At 30.6% G+C, this 19,553-nt stretch overlaps 1 protein-coding gene across 1 annotated transcript in view; it reads right to left on the bottom strand.

The window, feature by feature from the left end:
* LOC124358499 (protein O-mannosyl-transferase Tmtc3-like) overlaps positions 1-12,619 on the bottom strand; it is a 70,610-nt gene extending 57,991 nt beyond the window's left edge. Inside the window, exons 1-2 of the mRNA XM_046810793.1 lie at positions 12,417-12,619; positions 11,085-11,400 (exon numbers count right to left, since the gene is read on the bottom strand). Coding sequence (XP_046666749.1) covers positions 11,085-11,270 — 186 coding nt within the window. The 5' untranslated portion in view covers positions 11,271-11,400; positions 12,417-12,619. The remainder of the gene's footprint in view (positions 1-11,084; positions 11,401-12,416) is intronic.
* Between the last annotated feature and the right edge of the window lie 6,934 nt (positions 12,620-19,553).

Raw genomic sequence — 19,553 nt, 5'->3', positions numbered from 1 at the left:
TGCAAAATGTTTGCAAATATTAATTATGCAATATTTGATCAGAAATATTACGCAGATATCAAAGACAAAGTTACTATATAAACAGATTTAAATACTATCATAAAGCACCCCCATAGTTTTCTTTATAGAAATAGGTTTTCAGATCTTTATATCGATGGTTATAAGCACAGGCATTGTATGTCCAGTTTCATAAAATTTCGGAAACTGCGAAAACAAAGTTTGTATTTTGGGGAAACTTAAAACTAAAACTGTTAAATGTTTGAATGGAATAAATTTTGTTGGTCACATTTATTGGAAATGCATCTAAATAAATAGTTTGAACTTTCTTTAAGCCATATTTTTACAAATAATTTTTAAATCAAACCGTGTTGGACATACTATATGTGTGCACTTCTGAACAACAGATTTATGGACATGCTACAAGTGTGCAAAACAAAAACTGCCCCTAGATGATTTAGTAGGGAAATGAAAAATCAACAACTAGTATAATAATATTATTGTCATACATTGTAGACTAATTTTTATTTTTTTTTTTGCGTTAAAAATAAAAATTACTACCAGCTATTAGAAACCCAAATAAAAACACAACAAAACATTAAATAAATGTAGGCAGTGCTTCATGTAAACAACTAAAATGTGTATCAGTTTCATGGAGTCAGTCTTTCTGGGATTTTATTCAGTAGTGCTGTCGTTTTAGACATTTTATTACTACTGCTTTAATGAGGTTTTATTTTCTTTACTCTTTTTGGTGGTTTTTTTAGGCTCCCTTGGTCTTCTTGGTCTCTTTGCTGAGTTCTTTTTCTGGTTTCTTGCCTTTAACATCTGTTTTACTGTGTCTTCCTTTTTTCTTTTTGGTTGCTTCAGTGAGAGACTCGATTCCTTCTTCTTCCTCTACAACGTAAGGTACAATATCTCTTGCCAATCCCAAACTAGGAATTCCAGTGACAAAACGTGTATGTTTCTGGGATTACACCCGCTTTCAATAGGTACAATCAAATCCTTTTCCTTGGCACTGGAAACCCGGAATAGGCTCGGTGTACTTCGGACTGAGAAGTTTTGTTCCCACACGAGTGGCGTCTTGAAATTCTATACGTACATCAAGAGTAAAAAACTCTATTCCCTTGTTTAGTTCGTACTTGTATAGAATTTCAAAGGGATTTGCTTTTTGAAACCTGAAACACTTTACCTTAAGCCCAATTCACAGTTTCATGTTTGGTGTTTTTCGTTATGTTCAATATTAGATTTTTTTCCCAGTTTGCAAAGGTCAAAGATTTTCCCAAAGTCCAAAATCGCAACATTGTATGGTTTAGGTTTTTTACGAGCCATTCCAATCAAAAAGTTCCCACTCTTGAGTGGCATAGATTTTCCTGTGTTTGCGCGCTCTTTCAATCGTGGCGTGCGTCGAGTCTGCCTCTAAGTACGAGTGACCAGGCTTCATGAACTTTAAGTCAACAGTTTCAATGTGTGTCTTGTTTACAACATACATCATTCCAGAAGCAATAAATTGATTCTGATTCTGACCACCACAAGTGTCAGAAAACTTTGTGACATGTTTGATTTCCTTCGGAAGATTTGTCATGTATGGTAATCAATCCAGTACCAATTTCGCTAGAGCCATTCATACCGTTGTATTCATCCCAAACATAGCAAAAACCTTCACCTATTGAATCGTAAACTGAGAGCTTTCTCTTATAATAAATCTGTGCATCACCAGCAAAGGGAAACAGATAATATCCGCTTGTAAGATCAAACTTGGCTGTGTACCCTATCTTTCTCTTTGCAGTCCATTTCCTCACTTTTCATGTACATCGCTTGCGTTTTTAGACGCCGGTGTGATTGGTTACTCTTCTTCTAAACCTTCTTTTATTGATAGCATTTTTGTATTGGTTGCATTTAGAGCACTGATCCTTCTTGGGAATATAGAATGATAAAGGAGGATCATAGGAATTAAAAATGGAGCGATATATTTGCTCTTTCACTGGCTTCTCAATATTTTTCTTTTGGAAAGAAACTGCTGACGTTAAAGTCTGTAAAGTTCTTTTCATGTTCAACTCTGGTGCTAAGTACAACTTTTTTGAATTCTTACGACAGTAATGAGTCTCTGTTCTCTCTTGGATAAACTATCTATGTGTTTCTTTACTTGACACACTCCCTCAGGTTTGGTTGCGTTAGGAGCTGGCCCCTACCATCTGTTCCAGTGTACACAATTATTGTGTCCACCTTTCCATTCAGAGTTTTGTAAGAGGTTGAGGATTTTCTGCCCGCGACTAACCATTTCTTAAATTTCAACCTAGAAATCTTCATAAGTAATTACGGTAATTAAAAAATAATCAGAAAAGTCTATAACACAAGCTTTCTCAGTAGAGGGTTAACAGCTCGAACTAGAAACATTAAGGTCTTCGTGGTTTTGTTTATTGTTATGGATTATGTTTTGTTGTGCACAGATGTTGTATGTCCTAAACCTAACCTAATTGTAAAACAAAATTTTGGACATACTATATGAGTGCACTTGAGATCAGCGAATTTTTGGACATACTACAAGATGCAAAAACAAATACCAGAGAGAGTAGGCGTAGTAGTATTTTCATGCACAATCATTGCAAGTCCAAAGATACTATATCTGTGCTCTAACATTATTTTTCTCTGATCAGCTGGTACTGCAATCACTGGACATGCTACAAGTGTGCAGTGTAAAATTAGATCATTCCAAAGTGTAACACTTTTTTTTAAAGAATTGTTTTTAATTTTTCTATTGTAATAATGGACATACAATATGTATGATCTGAAAGATTGAAGACTACAGCTTTCCAAAGATATAAAAATGTCAAAAGTTGAAAAAAGTGGACATACAATGTCTGTGCTTATAACCATCGATATGTAGATATTTTCTTGACTGGGGCAACAAAGCAAATTCAACTATGGCACCAGAAATATCATAGGCTGGAATTAAATTACAATGGTTGAATGTCTAGACGCTTTGTGACCGAAGTAGACTTTTCAGACTTGTGTAGGTATATATATTTTCTTGATCGGAGAAACAATTAAAATTCAACCAAAGCATCCGAAATATAATTGGTTTGAACCAGAAATGCACAAAGCCTAAAATAAAAGCCATTCATTCACAATTTTACTTAAAATCTAAAGCTCTTAATCATAAATACAGAAGTAACATGTATCTATAAAATTTACCTAGCCTACTTCCGTTTTGAAATTTCATACAGCCCATCAATTATTACATCATATAATATATTCCATATAGAGATTTAGAGATTTGACCCCCTAATATAACATCACCCAAAATAGATTTTAGACTTTGAACAGACCTAAAACTTAAGGTGATGATAGTGATTATAAAGTGAATATAATGTTTAAGTCATCTTTTTGTGCGATCATTTTTGGTCAAAGAGTGTCCAATCAATGTATATTAATATCAATGTATTTATTTTTTTAATTGTAAATTGTAGCCTGGTAAGTTTGTATATATTTATTATTTGTATGTTTAAGTTATTTAGATTAAGATATTGAAATTGTATAATGGATTTGCCGTTGGAAGTGAAAAATAAAATAAAAATAAGTATAAAAGGCAGGGGTATACCTCACCACGTGTTGGATAACAGGATTAGCTGCAGTTGCAATTTTAAGTCGACAGCTCATTTCATTTTTGAGATGTCCTGCGGACAGAGTCGCAGACAGGCAATCATGTAAGAAAGAGACTTTTACTTTCCCCGGCAGATAAAAGACAATTCTGCCAACCTACTAAACGATAAAACTTCAAGGATGCTTCAATTCCCATGGAGTGGCGTGCATTTATCATCGAACTCAATGTTGCCTTCATACAAATGAATCTCCATGCAAAAATTACCAATACATAAATCAGTTGGTTCTCAGGATGTCGTGCAGACAGGAATTGAATTATTCCAGCTCCTTGAGATATTTGTTATATTGTTTGGCTAACAGAGCTTAACCAACAACAAGCTTTTTAATACTTATTTTATGGACATATTTTTGTTTCTTTTCATCATTCAACATCAAGATGGTGCTACGATAAATTATAAAAAGCCTACATATAACTCCATGTAATTCCTTATGGAAAATTTATAAAATCTAGGGCTTTACATATAATGTATCAAAATTATAGGATAATTTAATTATAAAATAAAACCACTAGATACAACAAACAGTAAAACTGTATCTAAAAATTGTAGAACTAGAAATATGACTTTATAAATTATTAATTAAGTTGACTTGTACAAACCCAAACTATAATCGATCTAGGCTATTTTAGAAAGTGCAAGAAGAGAAACATTAACAAAGCAACTGTTAATGGCTTAACATTTTGTAAAGCCTATCAATCGAGAGGTAAAAACTAATGTCATTTCTGCCTTTTTGGTCTGTATGTCAATCTGCATGATATCTCAAGACCATAGAACAAACTGATCTTTAAACTTAATTTGGTTAAGTAGTAGAGAGGACTTTATAGTCCTAACTTTGCCTCTAATAAAGACATTTTTCATTTCAATTTGGCATTAAGCTTCATTTCTATATAGGCAACATCAAGTTCAATGGTTGTGCATGTCACTCCATAAGATAAAGCTGAGTGTTAGCAAACAATGTAACAATGGTCTCTTCGGAAACAAAAAATCACAAAAAAGACATAAATATGCAAAAAAACTCAGTACAATCATATACGATTTTAAATTTTATACAGTAACACCTGTAACCTAACTATCATAATTAAATGAGCTGTAAACTTGTAATTTTACATGCAACCTCAACCTTCAACCATGTCTAAACACATGATACTCCTCCTACCTTGTACCCTATTTATTATAATCCACTATCCTTTTTTTTAATTTCCCAGAAGAAGTTTCCAGTATAGAATTAAAAGGCAAATATATTACTTGATTAATCAAGAATTAAATGATGCACTCAATATTATCACTACATATACTTTCTGTTCCTGATTCAGGAAAAATCAATGTAATCTGAGCTCAGTAAAATATTGAGTATAACAATGAGACTATTAGTTAAATATTGGAAAACAACAAGTTTATTAATAAAAAAAAAAAAAAAAAAAAAAAAAAAAAAAAATGGGTTAATACAATGAAATCTGATGCAGTGGATTGAATACAGTTATTAACCAGTGAAGTACCACATTACTGTTATTTCACCATGAATTGCATTTAAACCAATTATATTCCTACTGAGGAAAAATCTACTTAAATACTCCCTAGACTTAAGCCTAGGTCTTGTGGAATGTTATAGTAATCCACCTTAATTAAGGTTGGTTGTTGGAAAATATTTGAGACTGGAGGTTAACAATGCAGTAATGGAATGCAGTTTATTCTATTCTATCTCTGACATCCACTCTTGGTCTCATTTCTTTATTTAACATTTTAGAGTACCTGATTAATTTTTAATAGCTTTTGCGATTTGAATGTAAAATAAAATCCAAATACAACCTACACAACAATGCTGCTGAATACTCGACTAGTTTAGACACATGGCTTGTACATTTTTATATAAAATCTTTATAAATCACAATAAAACATGCCAGAAATATAAGGAAACTTAAGGTAATAATCTATATTATTAAAACAATTTCATTATTTTTGCAGGATGATCGTGGGTATATCTTTAGCTACTATTTTAAATAAGTATTAGTTAGTAAGTATATGGTATTTATAGAAAGGTGTTACACTTTAAATGTGGTTTATGAGGATTCGGAATATATCCGACTATAGGACTCTGTCCCACTGGTTTCCAAAGGTCTAATCTTCTTAATCACATGTGTATACAGAATTTCCATAAATTACTCTGTCAAATTTCACCATTTCATTTGTCAGATCAAAATAAGTAAGAAGTGTTATATAAAGTATTGGCCTATCTTGCTTAGTTACCTTCAGTCATTCAGTTTTTTTTTAAGGAAAAATGTATATATTTATCTTCAATTAAGTTATAAAGTTCGTTTAAGTAGACCTATTTCGAAAACAAGTTTCATACAAAAATGATGTCAGGTTTCAACATAACAGCCACGCAAAATATTCAAACATATCTCAAAAACTGGACATTTTTTAAAAAAAGGTATGAAAATAACAAAATGTCTGTTAGCTTTAGATAATCATACTGATGCCAAGTTTTTTCAAGTTTTTTTTTGCCAAGGTTATTTCATTATACCAAATAATAACTGATTATTATTAGAGGTTTTACTGAACGCCATCGCTCACTTAAATACACTAATCGAATTAATAATGCTGTTTACCTGCTTATTAAAAATCACCTGATTATTGCAATCAACAGCTAAAATAATGTACTTATTGTTGGCATTTTGTATACTCGTTATTAAATTTGTTTAGATGCAGTATAATATGTTGTTTTGCCAATTAATTCTTTAAATTTTGTTTTATTTGTTTACGTATTGTAACCAAATACCAAATTAAATACAGTACAGAGTTTATTTAGATTACACAATTTTACTATTGTAAGTATATTTTTCTTACCATGAATAGGATTGTGTACTAAATAAAATCAACAATGAGCTGGAAATGTTATATTTCAAATACTAGCTAAAATTGAAATAAGAAAAGTTCAACAATTGATTTTTTGTAAAGTTGGTAAATCCATTCTTTTAAAGTAATAACAAATATATTGAAAATTTGTGTAAACCAACTAATTGTATATTTAAGAAGTAGTATATGGTTACAATACATAAACAAAGTTTATGATTAATTTTGGGAAAACAACATGTCATTCATCTAAACAAATTTCATAGCAAGTTTTAAAGATTACAACATTGAGCTGTTTATAATAATGTAATTATCACTTCATACTAGATTCAGTAATTCACTGTTATGTAGTTTATAAATTTAAGTTCAAAATATAAAAAAAATCTGGTGGTAAGAAAGTTTTATGAAAATTGTGTAACATTAAGAGTTTCAGTTGGATGTTGAAGATTTTACGGATAAAGATAATGATACATTTGGTACAGTGATTTTGTTTTTTTATCTCACATAATAATCCATACAGCAATTTGTTTCATATTGTTATTTGTTGTAATAATTATCTTTTTATAACTTTTTAAACAGTATTTACTATTTTGTGCCAACATTTTTTTAAATTTCCCTTTATATTTATCCTATACTATATTACTTTATATTTGTGAAAATTTGATACAAAATCCTTATAAGAAACCAAACATAAACTAAATTTAAACCAAATGTAATATCGAAGATTGAGCTTATTTAGTCGTATTGTAATCAGTAAATATAATTATCACAACAAAGTAAAATTTGATTCTTGTTGCTTTGTCAGGCACTTTACAAACGTGAATTATTTACAAAGGTTTTAAGTTTACGCTATTGGTTTCAAATGTATTTATACTAAGTCACATTTACATAAGATAGACGTAAAGTAACAGATTCAAATCAATCTGACATAGTTCTTTGGAGAAATGATTGTTTAAAACTATTTCATGAGGAAATAAGTTTAAAGAAACACATGAATGAACTTCAGTTGTGATAACATTCGTTAATTAAATGATTAAAATGATGTCCATTTTCAAACCTAAAAAACGGAAATGTAAAAAAAAAATTACTCCTTACTAAACGACATAGAACCAAGTATTTATCCAGAAGATATGATACAATTTTTAATTCAATCAGGTACAGTGTTCCCAGAACTACACAAATGACTACTTCTATTAAGTTATAGGCCTACTTCACCAGATTGAGGCTATAAATAATCATTGATCTAGACTTAATAAATAACCAATTGCTAGATGCATTATCATGTGACACAAACATACACATATTTGATCACTGTATCAAATGTATCATATTCTATATCCTTACAAATCCACATCTCACTTATCTCCTTAATGTTACACAATTTTCATGAAACATTCTTAATACCACATTTAAAATTTGGAACAATTAATAAACTTCTTGACAATGACTGCTGAATTGAGTCAAAAGTGATAATTACATTATTATAAACCTGTTTATTTTATTGAGACATATTTACAATGGAATCTGCTTATTTCTTTTTAGTATATTATTATTATTTGTAACATAACAATACAATGTATAATTTTTGTTACATTAATACACAATTATGTATAAAGTGATTTAAAGCATAATATATATTGTAAAAAAATAATTTTAATAGATAAAAGAATTATTTTAACAGTGGTATTGTTTTATATAAAAAAGTGTACATACTTGAGCATAGCCAATATTTTAGTTGTACTTGAGTTATCTGCATAGTTAGTAGTCTGCTAGTTATATTTAATTTTTAGTTAATATTTGTGTGTGTTTATCCTCAACTTGTCAATAATAAATTTGTGAAAAAATGTATAAGAATAGTGAAAAATAGTTTAGTTTTATTAACATTTTGATATCAAGTTTATTTCAACATAATAAATAATTACTGAATAAAAAAGGTTTTACGGAGTGCTATCCCTCACTTAAAACACAATAGTCAAGTTATTAATCTTATTTACCTGCTGATTAATAATTAGCGCTCTCACATTTAACATATGAGAATACTATCTCACTGTTATAATCTTGAAAACTTGCTATGAGATTTGTTTGAATGAATTAATTACACGATGTTTTCTCGAAATAAATCTTTAAATGTTGTGTTTGTTTATTTTAACCAAATACTACTTCTTAAACATACAATTAATGTGTTTATAAAATGTTTTAATTAATAATAAAGTGTGTTGTCAGTAGAGCATTTTTCACGGTTCATTTTTGTCATTATAATGTAGCCTAGTTACCATCCAATATTTCCATCAATTATTATTGAATTGGGATAAAGGAGAAATAATATTTTACATCAGATCTTTCTTAAGCTGCCGGATAGCCTGTGGAAATTCAATTGTCATCATATTGAATGCGTAGACAAACTGCCGAAAAAGTTGAATATCATTACAAGATGGTCTACAGTAACTGTCTATAATTACAGAGAACTCACTATCTATATATATATATATATTAAAATGAATGTTTGTATGTATGTCCTTTATAGAATCGTAAACTATTTGACCGATCATTATGAAAATTTGTATGTATATGTATTTTTCGACGGAGAAGGTTTATACGCTATGCCTATTGATGTATCTCGCCACCAGGCGGCACTGCAAAAGTTAAGTTTTTAAAGCACCTGTACACTATAAACTGCGATTACGAGACAGTTAAGTATATTAAATAGCGAAAAACTATTTGAAGGCGCTAAGTTTTGATGTATATTTGTCTTCAAAATACATTTCTGCTTGAACTTAAAGCTTGAGTGTTAGACCAACTTATAATAAAGTACATGTACGTAGATAATGGATATAAACATACACTTTTGACAGACTTTCTTGATTGTGGCAACAATACAAACTCTACATCGTCGTTGGAAATATAATTCACTTGAACCAGAAGTACACATACACGGGCAAAGCTTACGAAAAGCGTGCGAAGCCACGGGAAACAGCTAGTTTGATATAAATATTCTCTAAAGAAATTTAAAGAATATAAATCTCAAGACAAACTCATATGAAAACTCCGCCCACTTAAATTTAGAAATTATGCAATAGACAAGAAATATCAGACTGAAAATTGAAAATTTACATGGATGACCTCCAGAAAGTTTTAATAGAGCATGATCGCTTGCATTTTGAGACTAAATGTCTAAAGTTTAAAGACTAATAGCCTATGTATTGGTTGATAGTGAATCATAAAATACATGAAGAGAGGTAATCATTAATATATATCAATATTCTAGTTATTGGATATCAAGGTTCAGTAATCAGTAAGTATCGATTGATGAAATCAATTATTTAGGGAGACCACAATCTGAAGTCATTCAATTCATTGTAAAGTGTAGACTGTTAATATATGAACTATAACAGATTTTATAAAATGACTCTACACTTGGTAGTATATATAAATTAGGAACAGAAAAATGATAAATTTTAGTTTTTGAAAATATAAATTATTTCAAAATTAAACATGCTTAGGAGAAACAGAAATAATTTATACTACAAGAGTAAATATAAAAAAGTTTGAAAATTTATTTATATTGACAGAAATGTAAATAATTTTTAATTAACTACTGAAAAGGACAACAAATTCGTTGCTTAAAACAAAATATAAATCAAGTTATAGAAAAATAACACATACATAGGCCTATATTTTTAAAATGTCAAAAATAACTTATGTATTAAAATAAAAAATAGTTCTTTATAAATGGAACAAGAAAAGTTTCACAAAATTAAATTATTTATAATTATTCATTTTTACCAGTACTGGAAAATATAAACAGCATTTTTATTCCGAAACTTTAAATGTTAAAAAGAGTATATATTTTACAAATAAATATACTACAGATTGATTTTTACTCATCATTAAATTATTACTTTTTAAGATATAAAAACAGCTGAACTACAATGTAATTTGAAATAGGCTACCAATAACGTAATTTGGTTCGACATTTTGTTTCAGCAGCAGTTTCATGTAATCATGAATATCAACGATTTGATTTTAATTATGGCCACTTATTATATTATTATATTTTGCCCATTTTATAGCATATGAAAACTTTAGTTTATAGAATGTTTGAATCAAATCAGGAAGTAGGTAATAGACCTACTTGCAGTATTCCATATTTGTTAATATTCTTGTTTATTATGTGATCGATTTAGGCCCGGGTTTGACTAATATTATTTGAACTGTACTGCAAACCGATAAGTAGCCTACAGTACGTGAAGATTCTGATGGCCAACACTTATCTTTAAACATTGGCATCCATGTAGAGGTTAATTATTTACTTAATACTTAACCTACATTTTATTTTATGAAATATTGACATATAATCCTTTGGAGGCGAAGACCAATGTTACTGAACAGTTTGATTGCACCAGCTGGGCACAAAACGAACCATGTCAACAGTCAAAATGCGATAATGTTATTTAATAACAAGTGAGTTAGTAGCCTACCATATCGATACATGAAAATCGTTAAGCAAGTTAGGCTATTTTAAAATATACCCATACATTGGACACTCATGGTGAAAATAAAAATACACTTTTTACCTACCTTATGCATTGGTGTGCCCCAGAAATCATTGAGGAAGACATTCTTAAGAGGGGTATGAGGTCGCAAATCACGATTTTCCTTTATCGCACTTATATCATCAAACACAAAACCACACTGACAGCTATTGTAATAACATGCTACACATGTCACAAATATAATTATGGAGAAAATATGCCGCAGAGCCATGATAATATAGAATATTACACTTAATCGAAGGTTTCTCAACACTCAGATATTTGTTCAGTTCATAAATACACTGCCTAACCAACATCGACTTCAATGTTATGCCACATAATGGAGTGATGCCGTTTTTCAACTGAAATAAAATGGGCTTTAATGTAAATCAGTTTCGCGATAACATAGAGTTACATATTTTAGTTATGTACAGTACTATATTAACACTTTGATTTACTACTGTATGAAAAGGATTAAGTGTACAGAATTTAAGAACTTACAGCTGTCTAGGCTAAACAAACATTGTTTACCATAAGTTAGGTTAAGTTTATCACTTATTTTTGCTACTTGTTCTGGTAGTAAAGAAATATACAAAACATTCACTAGAGCCTAAGATTAAGTTTAATCAAAAAGAATTTATACTAATATTATGCAAAACGGTTAAAATGAAACAAATGTTTTAATTTTGTAAGCAGTACACAAGTTTGTTTTGAATAGGCATGTTGCCAAACGTAAACGTAAGAATGTTGTATTTTATTTTAATCAAGGAGTTATTTCATTATTTTCCGTTTGAATATACACTGCACTTTACATAAACACAGATTCATGTTCTTTTTGCAAAAATCGGTTATAAAGATAATTGATATTTTATTTAATTCATAAAAGCAGAGAATAGGTTATCTGAAAGCGCTATACGTAGGCGGCAGGGCCAAAATCAATAACAGGTGTAAACATCTGCGATATTTAACTGTATGCAAGCGATACAATGCCGCAACTCAAGCATTTTTAAATAGTAACAAACCTAACTATAATCACGTTAACTTACTAATAAGTACGCTGTCTTAACCTTAAACACATAACATTTCCTCTTAACGACTTATGGCTTATTTGAAAAATAAACACAATTGACGTTTGGGAAACACATACACCACAAAAATCAATAAAAATAAATTTGATTTGCAAAGGCTTCCAAGAGTTTAATCCAAAGATAAATATTAAAAACATATAAATGTATAACTATTTTAATTTTATTTAAATAGCCTTTATTAATTTTGTTTTTGATTAATGTTTTTATTCTGTAATTAATGGAATGGAATTTTTAAAATAAAATTTTAAATGCTAAAAACTACAAATCTATATCATTTATACTAGTCGTACCGTACTTTACAATTTAACCGTTGATAATAAACTAACACAGTTTAATTGTTACTCAACACGTTTGTGATCAATAAATTATAGTTCACATGACATACAACGGTGCACCAACGTCTAAGTCATTCGATTGAGCCATAATACGGATTTATTCACGGCCGAGAACGAGCAGCGCACCCGACCGGTCTGCGTTGCCATTTCTACTGCAAACTCACATCGGTCTGGCTCACTGGCTGGATAGGTCACATGACCCTAGCTCCAACACCCCCACCCTTAGAAACGCGCCCGCGCGTTGTTTTGAACATTTTCTATCAACACTTATATTGTAAAACCAAAACCTAGTGGTAATATTCTGAAACTAGATAATTAATTTCTAAATTATGGAAATGAATTATATCATCAAACACGCCTAATTATTATTTTCTGCGAACCAATAACTGCAGAATTTTAATTTATTCTGAAGTTAGTTACTAGTTATTTTATTATCTGAAAATAGGCGTTAACTTTCGTTGTCGGTCATATACATTTCTTATCATCTTCCAATACTATTTATTTTGGAGTCCAGGCGTATTTAGTACAAATAATATTTGATTATGGACCTATTTTCTTCATTACAAACGTAAAAATGTACTTATAAGTAAAACAAAAATGTAAATGATTAGGTAAGTCTATTCACTAATTAAAGAAAACCTAATAATATGATGCAAATAACATTACTGGGGAAGGGATACAGTGATAAATGGGTTCATCCAACAAAAATTAATTTAAGTGATATATCTCCGATCTTCATTAACTATTGAAGACATCAATTCTATACACACCATTACGCTTCCAATGGGCCTAAAATACAAAAATGATAAAAACCTTCATCTGAGCAGTTCTCTCATATAATTATCCCTAAAAAAATTGAAGATGTTTTATTAGTTATAACTAAACGTAATTTTAAACAAGACATACATTACGCAACAGTTCAAAATTACTATGTAAACATATTTTGTACCTGTTTATTGACGGATTTAAATGGTCATTAATGCAGAGTTTAACCGTTTATGGTTCTTAATTTGTAATTGTTCTTAATTATACTAATAAAAATACAAATTTAAGTACGGACATTGTAAGTAAATACAAATTTCAACTCATAAACGCTTAGGTGAGTAAAGGGCTATTATATAAAACGAGTTATTATATTATATTACAACAAACTTTTTCTCTTAGAGTTTATTAATCATGAAGTTCACCACCAAACGAATACCACGACCTACCTCACCAGCTCACATTTATCAAACAATAAGCCTCAGAATAGCTGGATGAGGAATACACTGATATGATTTCGGCCAAAGTTTCAATTCTGACTCATTTAAAAAATAAAAATAAACCTAAAATCATTTATTTAATATTTGAGAAAATTAATCATATTTAAATGAAGATTAGTTGTATATTATTCTACATTGCCTTTACTTTAGTAGGTTACAACCTAGAGTAATGATTCATTAAAGAAGTTGAATTTCATTATTCCAAGTTGAAAAGTTAATAACTTTTTTATTAAGTGCATGTTTTTAGAGTTAGTGAAGTTGACAAACAATATGGTGGTTGTGATTCCTGACGTAGGCGTGCCACAACGCTTTGGTATGATTTGTTTATTTTAACCTAGTTTGTAATTATGTATTAGGTTAGTTATTTACCTGAAGAAGAGATCAGATTGCAGATCTCTAAACGTAGTGTTACTGGTTTCTTGTTTTACTGAACGATGGCAAATGTCCGGAAAAAATCTGTTTCCTTCATACAAATGTAATTTTGTAAAGTTTCATGTTGAACTACAACAGTCCACAGGTTCCATTAATCTAAATATGGGATTGGTATTCTATTCATATAGGATATCCTTCCTGCGTAACAAATGAGCTATAACTGCCACCACGAATGCAATCGAAAATTAGACACTCACGACACGGCATCAGTATTCTCTAGGAGGCTAATTCTCGGAATTGTCGATGAACAACTGATTGATGTTTCTTGGAATTCTAGAAAAAATCTTCAAATAAATCAACTCAATTGCTTGACGAGTCTTACTCTGAATTATAAAAGTTAGCCGTTTCCTGAAGACGCTAAATCCAGTTGAACTTAACCGCAATATGATGTTCTAAGTTACTTTTGGTCTACAAAGAGACCGACCACCGCTGTGTAACTGACACTCTTGTAGTGACATAAATTTCTGCTCTGGTGTTATATGTGACTAAAATTAGCCAAGCATCGGCTGGCTAATTAAGTCAACGGTTAAGATATGTTGATAATATCGTCATTTAATTGTTCATAAACACTTCGGCAAGGAATGTTTCAGAACATGTCTAACCTGTTATGAAAATCAGGACTGGGTTCTCTAGACACCTATTTAAACATTAGTAAATAGAACTACTAGATACCTCGTGTAACTGGCTACTAAAGTTACAAGAGTTGCATGGAGCTACTCCCTTTTTCTTTTTATATTATTTTGGTCTATATTTATTCTCGTAGAACATTTTGTTTTAGTCAACAGTACCGAACAAGAATAATGGTTTGTGGCAGGATCGATAACAGTTTCGGTATTTAAAAACTAACATACAATTATAAAAACAATCATTATTTTTAGACTAGAGCAAAAAAGGATGTAAATAAATACCAGGCAAACCATAGCCACAAGACTAAGCACTTTACCAAACAAATGTGTGAGCTGAAGTTATAACTATCGCTTTTAAGCAAAAAAAAAAAAAAAACTCGCCTTTTAATCTCAGTTTTTAAGGTTAAGTTTTTAATTTACCTACCACAAAGTGGTTATATAAACAATGTTGTGTGTTTGTTGTATATACATAATGCAAGTAACTACGTCACATACTTAATACCATAGCTAGTGAGGATTCCCGTTACAGCTCGGCGAGAAAAATATATATTATTCATACTATATAATATGTATATAACTATATAAATGTAACGATATTAGTGTCATTGAGTCATAGAACTATGATTTAGCAGTTAGTGTTATATACTCGTATATATATAGTTATATATACATGAAATTTGTATAAATGGCAATAGCCTTATTTTTAATTTCAATAAATATTGAATTGTAAAAAATACTTGCTCCGCCGGGACTCGAACCCGGATCTCTCACTTGCCGGGTGAATGTGCTACCACTACACCACAGAGCCCTTACTTTTTACAATTCAATTATTTTGTATTTGGCTGTTTCTTTCACATATGTGTTTAAATAACCAAACTAACATATGATCGGAAGACCAAATACCTGTCAAATGACTTTATTTACATTAAATTTGTATAAATGGCAATAGCCTTATTTTTAATTTCAATAAATATATAATATATATAGTTATATGTAATGGTATCACATTCACCCGGCAAGTGAGGGGTCCGGGTTCGAGTCCCGGAGGAGCAAGTACTATTTGCGATTCAATATTTATTGAAATTAAATTAGGCTATTGCCGCTTAACAAATTTAATGAATGTAAATATATATAACTGTTAAATCATAGTTCTATGTCTAATATCGTCAAAGTTTTAACCGCTGTGTTTTCAGGGGATGAAGAACACAAAACATTCTAAACTGTAAGTTTAAGCTTGCAAAAATCTAAAAGTAAGGAAAAAATTGGTACTAAGTAAATAAAATAAAAATTTTATTTTGTATAATGTAGGATAGATATTTGTATGAGATAAATTTGATATTAACATTGTATTTCTAGACCTAACCGAGAAGATTTATTAAATTGGAAATAGTTTACACATTACATATAAATACTTAAATTATGTTTCTCCACAAATAACTTTTTATATATTTTGAAGTAAATTTGAAGGCGATAATTTATTTTATCGTAATTTTTAACCTTACGCCATTAAAAGGTACTTTGGTAGGATATGTAACTCTGAATGCACATCAATCGAGATTTCTGACCGCTGAAATCTGCGGTTGACGTCTATCTGAAGAGAGTCAATAAGTTGAACCACAAAGTACTTGGCGGAACATTACCTTTACAATTCCAAAGCCAGTTAACTGACTCTGTGTAACTGTGTTCAGATTCCAGAAAATAAATAGGTGGCGAGATAGGTACTGAAACATTTAAAAGGCTATGTATAAAAGGAAATAGTCGCATGGAATAGTAACGCATTCATAACACTGGTCTAACTGAACAGTTAGACAGATGAAAATAAAGTAATTGGGAAAATAAAGTATAAAATGCAGATATAATTACCTTTTTAACCTATTATACGTATAATTATTCAATTTATCGAAGTAGGATGATATTACTACAAACTGTTAATAAAATTATAAACTGTAATCTTAAGTAAAGTATATGTTAAAAGAATGTCATTGTTGAGAAATTGCTAGCAAACATTTTTCAAGGAAAGCTTTACAGAGCTGAAGTAATTATGTTCAGGAACATATCATATTTTTAAGTGGCTTGTTTATTCAGTGCAAAAATATGTGCTTTTAAGAGATTACTAAATAACGCGAAACCTATGAAAACAACACTAGTAGTAACATACAATTATTATGGAAACAAAATATCTAATACAAAGGATATATTCCCAGTGTATGAATTTTAAAGTACCTCAACCCCTAAGTATTACAGTAGCTTTTAAGCTAGAAGGTCTTTCTTACTTTGACGACATTTCCCTTCTAGGAAAGGCTTTTACGGTTCCCTTGCTCGGAATTACTGCCACTCTCCCTCAAGAGGCCCCTAGGATGGAGGGAGGGGATTGATCTGGCGGGGGAGAGAAAGCAGGTCCTTGTTAGTACAAAAGCTGGGAGGCGGCATTTATGATCTGAAGCATGACGCCATAAACTCACGAGACTGAATACCATTATGGACAAAGTAAGAGATCTTCTCTTGAGTGCTCGTTGGAAAAACTTTTGTTCTACCTTGAGGCCGTGATCTACCCTCCCTTATACAGTGACGATAAGCTTAATTCTGTTGTACAACAGCCTTGTTTATTACCTATACAAAGACTTCCTCTGAAAATACGTTTCTTAGTGCAAGCCAAATACAAAGAAATACATTAATTTCACTCAATTAAAAAAGGTATTGAGCAAAATCTGTAGTGAAATTCCGATGATATTAGAGAAAAGGGATAAGCATGTTTTGTAAAAAATGAGATACGTGTATCAAGATATGAAAAAGAGGACGTTACATAAACTATTGTTAGATAAGAAATAATCTGTTTTTATTTTCTTATTTCAATACCGTTTCAATTCCGTATATATTATACAGGAGAAATATTGTTACGTACATAAACTGGGTTTAAGAGTTTTGTGGAAATTTCTACTTATAGATACCCTGATTTGGAAATAATATGTTTGGTTACTGCGAGAGATTACACGAATTGTTACACTTATATTTCTATTCCATACAACCAATATTAAACAATAAATAAATACTTGTGTCAAAATGAATATACGATAATTATAATTTGTGTATCTGCGAGACGACTTCCACAATATTCACGATATTATCTAAAACTAGCGAGATGGAGTCGGAAAGAAGCTGATTTACCTCCAAAACTACCTTAAAACGGCAGGAAAGAGTTGGTTGATCCATATTGTTTCACCACGATGATAATATTGTTTTCAGTAAAGGAGCATAAATGAATTGTACAAGCATTACTTTGACGAATGCTGTGTAGGAAATATCGAAGTTACTTGTGTGTGTGTTTTGACGCAGCGGCGGTTTCAGATTGTCTTTGCTTCACGTTACAAAAAGACTATGGTATTAGCGCCAATACCACATATAAACCCAAATTCGACCCCTGGCCAACTTCGTGTCGTTCAACGTCTTACAACCACACCGTGTTGCAAGGGCATCACTCGCCTGAGCTTCGATAATGTTGAGTTCCTCGACTCTTTTTACGACTAGTTCCAAGTTAAGCCGTCAATATTGTAAGTGCTGAAGTCCAAAAAAACACAACAGTAAAGGATTCAACGCCTAAGGCACGCCACTGTTCATATGTAAGGTATATCCTTGCAGTTATTATACTTTTATGAAAGCAGATGACGAATTTGGAGAATGAACTTAATATCATTCAGGTCTAAGATACCAAAGGAAGATGAGTCCTTCTTGTTACATCTGGACTGTCTTTGAGTTCAAAATAATCTTTTGACTGGCTCTTAGCTCTAACTCACTACTTCTCCTACAGTTAGTTAGTAAATATTTGTAAGGGCATTACCTTCTAACTATTTTTATTTAACTGTTCGTTTCTATTCAGAAAGGAGAATTAGTGTTAATTCCCACGAAAAATACACACCAACAAGAGTTTGCTCTGTTTTACACATCATTCCACTTAATAAAAATTGTGAATATTGTGAAAGAAACACTGGTTACTTTTTACTGTTCATGTAAATATTGACTTTATGATCGTATTAAAAAAATTCAAGTTGGTTACCCCTCCACTGAAATGTAAATAGTACAGAAGTGGTGACGGTTCGTGGAGCTGACGACAGTTTCACAAAAACGCCGCAGGGAGCGCTACGATCACTCTGTTGACTTTTTAAATTAACTTTGTAGGCAACAAAGTCACGTTAACTTTTAATTAACTTGCCTGACGATGGGCCAGCGTCTCAGAGACAGCCGTACATTCTGTGTTTTACGTACTTGTTATTTTTCACTCAAATAATAAGACCTTTCAAATTTGTTAAATATATTTTAACACAGTAAGAATAGTGCTGGTGTACTTATAACAAATATGAATGATTATCATTTTAACAGAAATATATTTACAATATGTTATTTAAGTACTCGAACTTAGAGACGCCACATACTGTGTCTAACTTGTACAATAACTTAACTTGTGAAAAAAGTTGACAGATGAGGTTTTGCTGAACAATAGCAAAATAGGCGTTTAAAAATATATCAGAGATATAAGCCTAATTCAGTTGTTGGTAAGAAAACAGATTGGTATGAGAAATTTATATTATGTAGACTCCATTCAGCATATAACTACTTCAAAAATATAAATATCGCTAATTAAGCAATATTCCAGTGTAAAAAGTGAAATAATGTAACGGAACACCAAATAAAGTTGAATGGTATATCTATAAGAACAGTTTCAATGTGCATTTCCTTTACAAAGTGTTATTACTTTAGTATAATGCTACTAATTATTG

This window comes from Homalodisca vitripennis, chromosome 3 (assembly GCF_021130785.1).
Source record: "Homalodisca vitripennis isolate AUS2020 chromosome 3, UT_GWSS_2.1, whole genome shotgun sequence".
Lineage (NCBI taxonomy): Eukaryota > Metazoa > Arthropoda > Insecta > Hemiptera > Cicadellidae > Homalodisca > Homalodisca vitripennis.
Note: the sequence above shows the minus strand (reverse complement) of the source record. Positions and strands in the feature narration are given on the sequence as shown.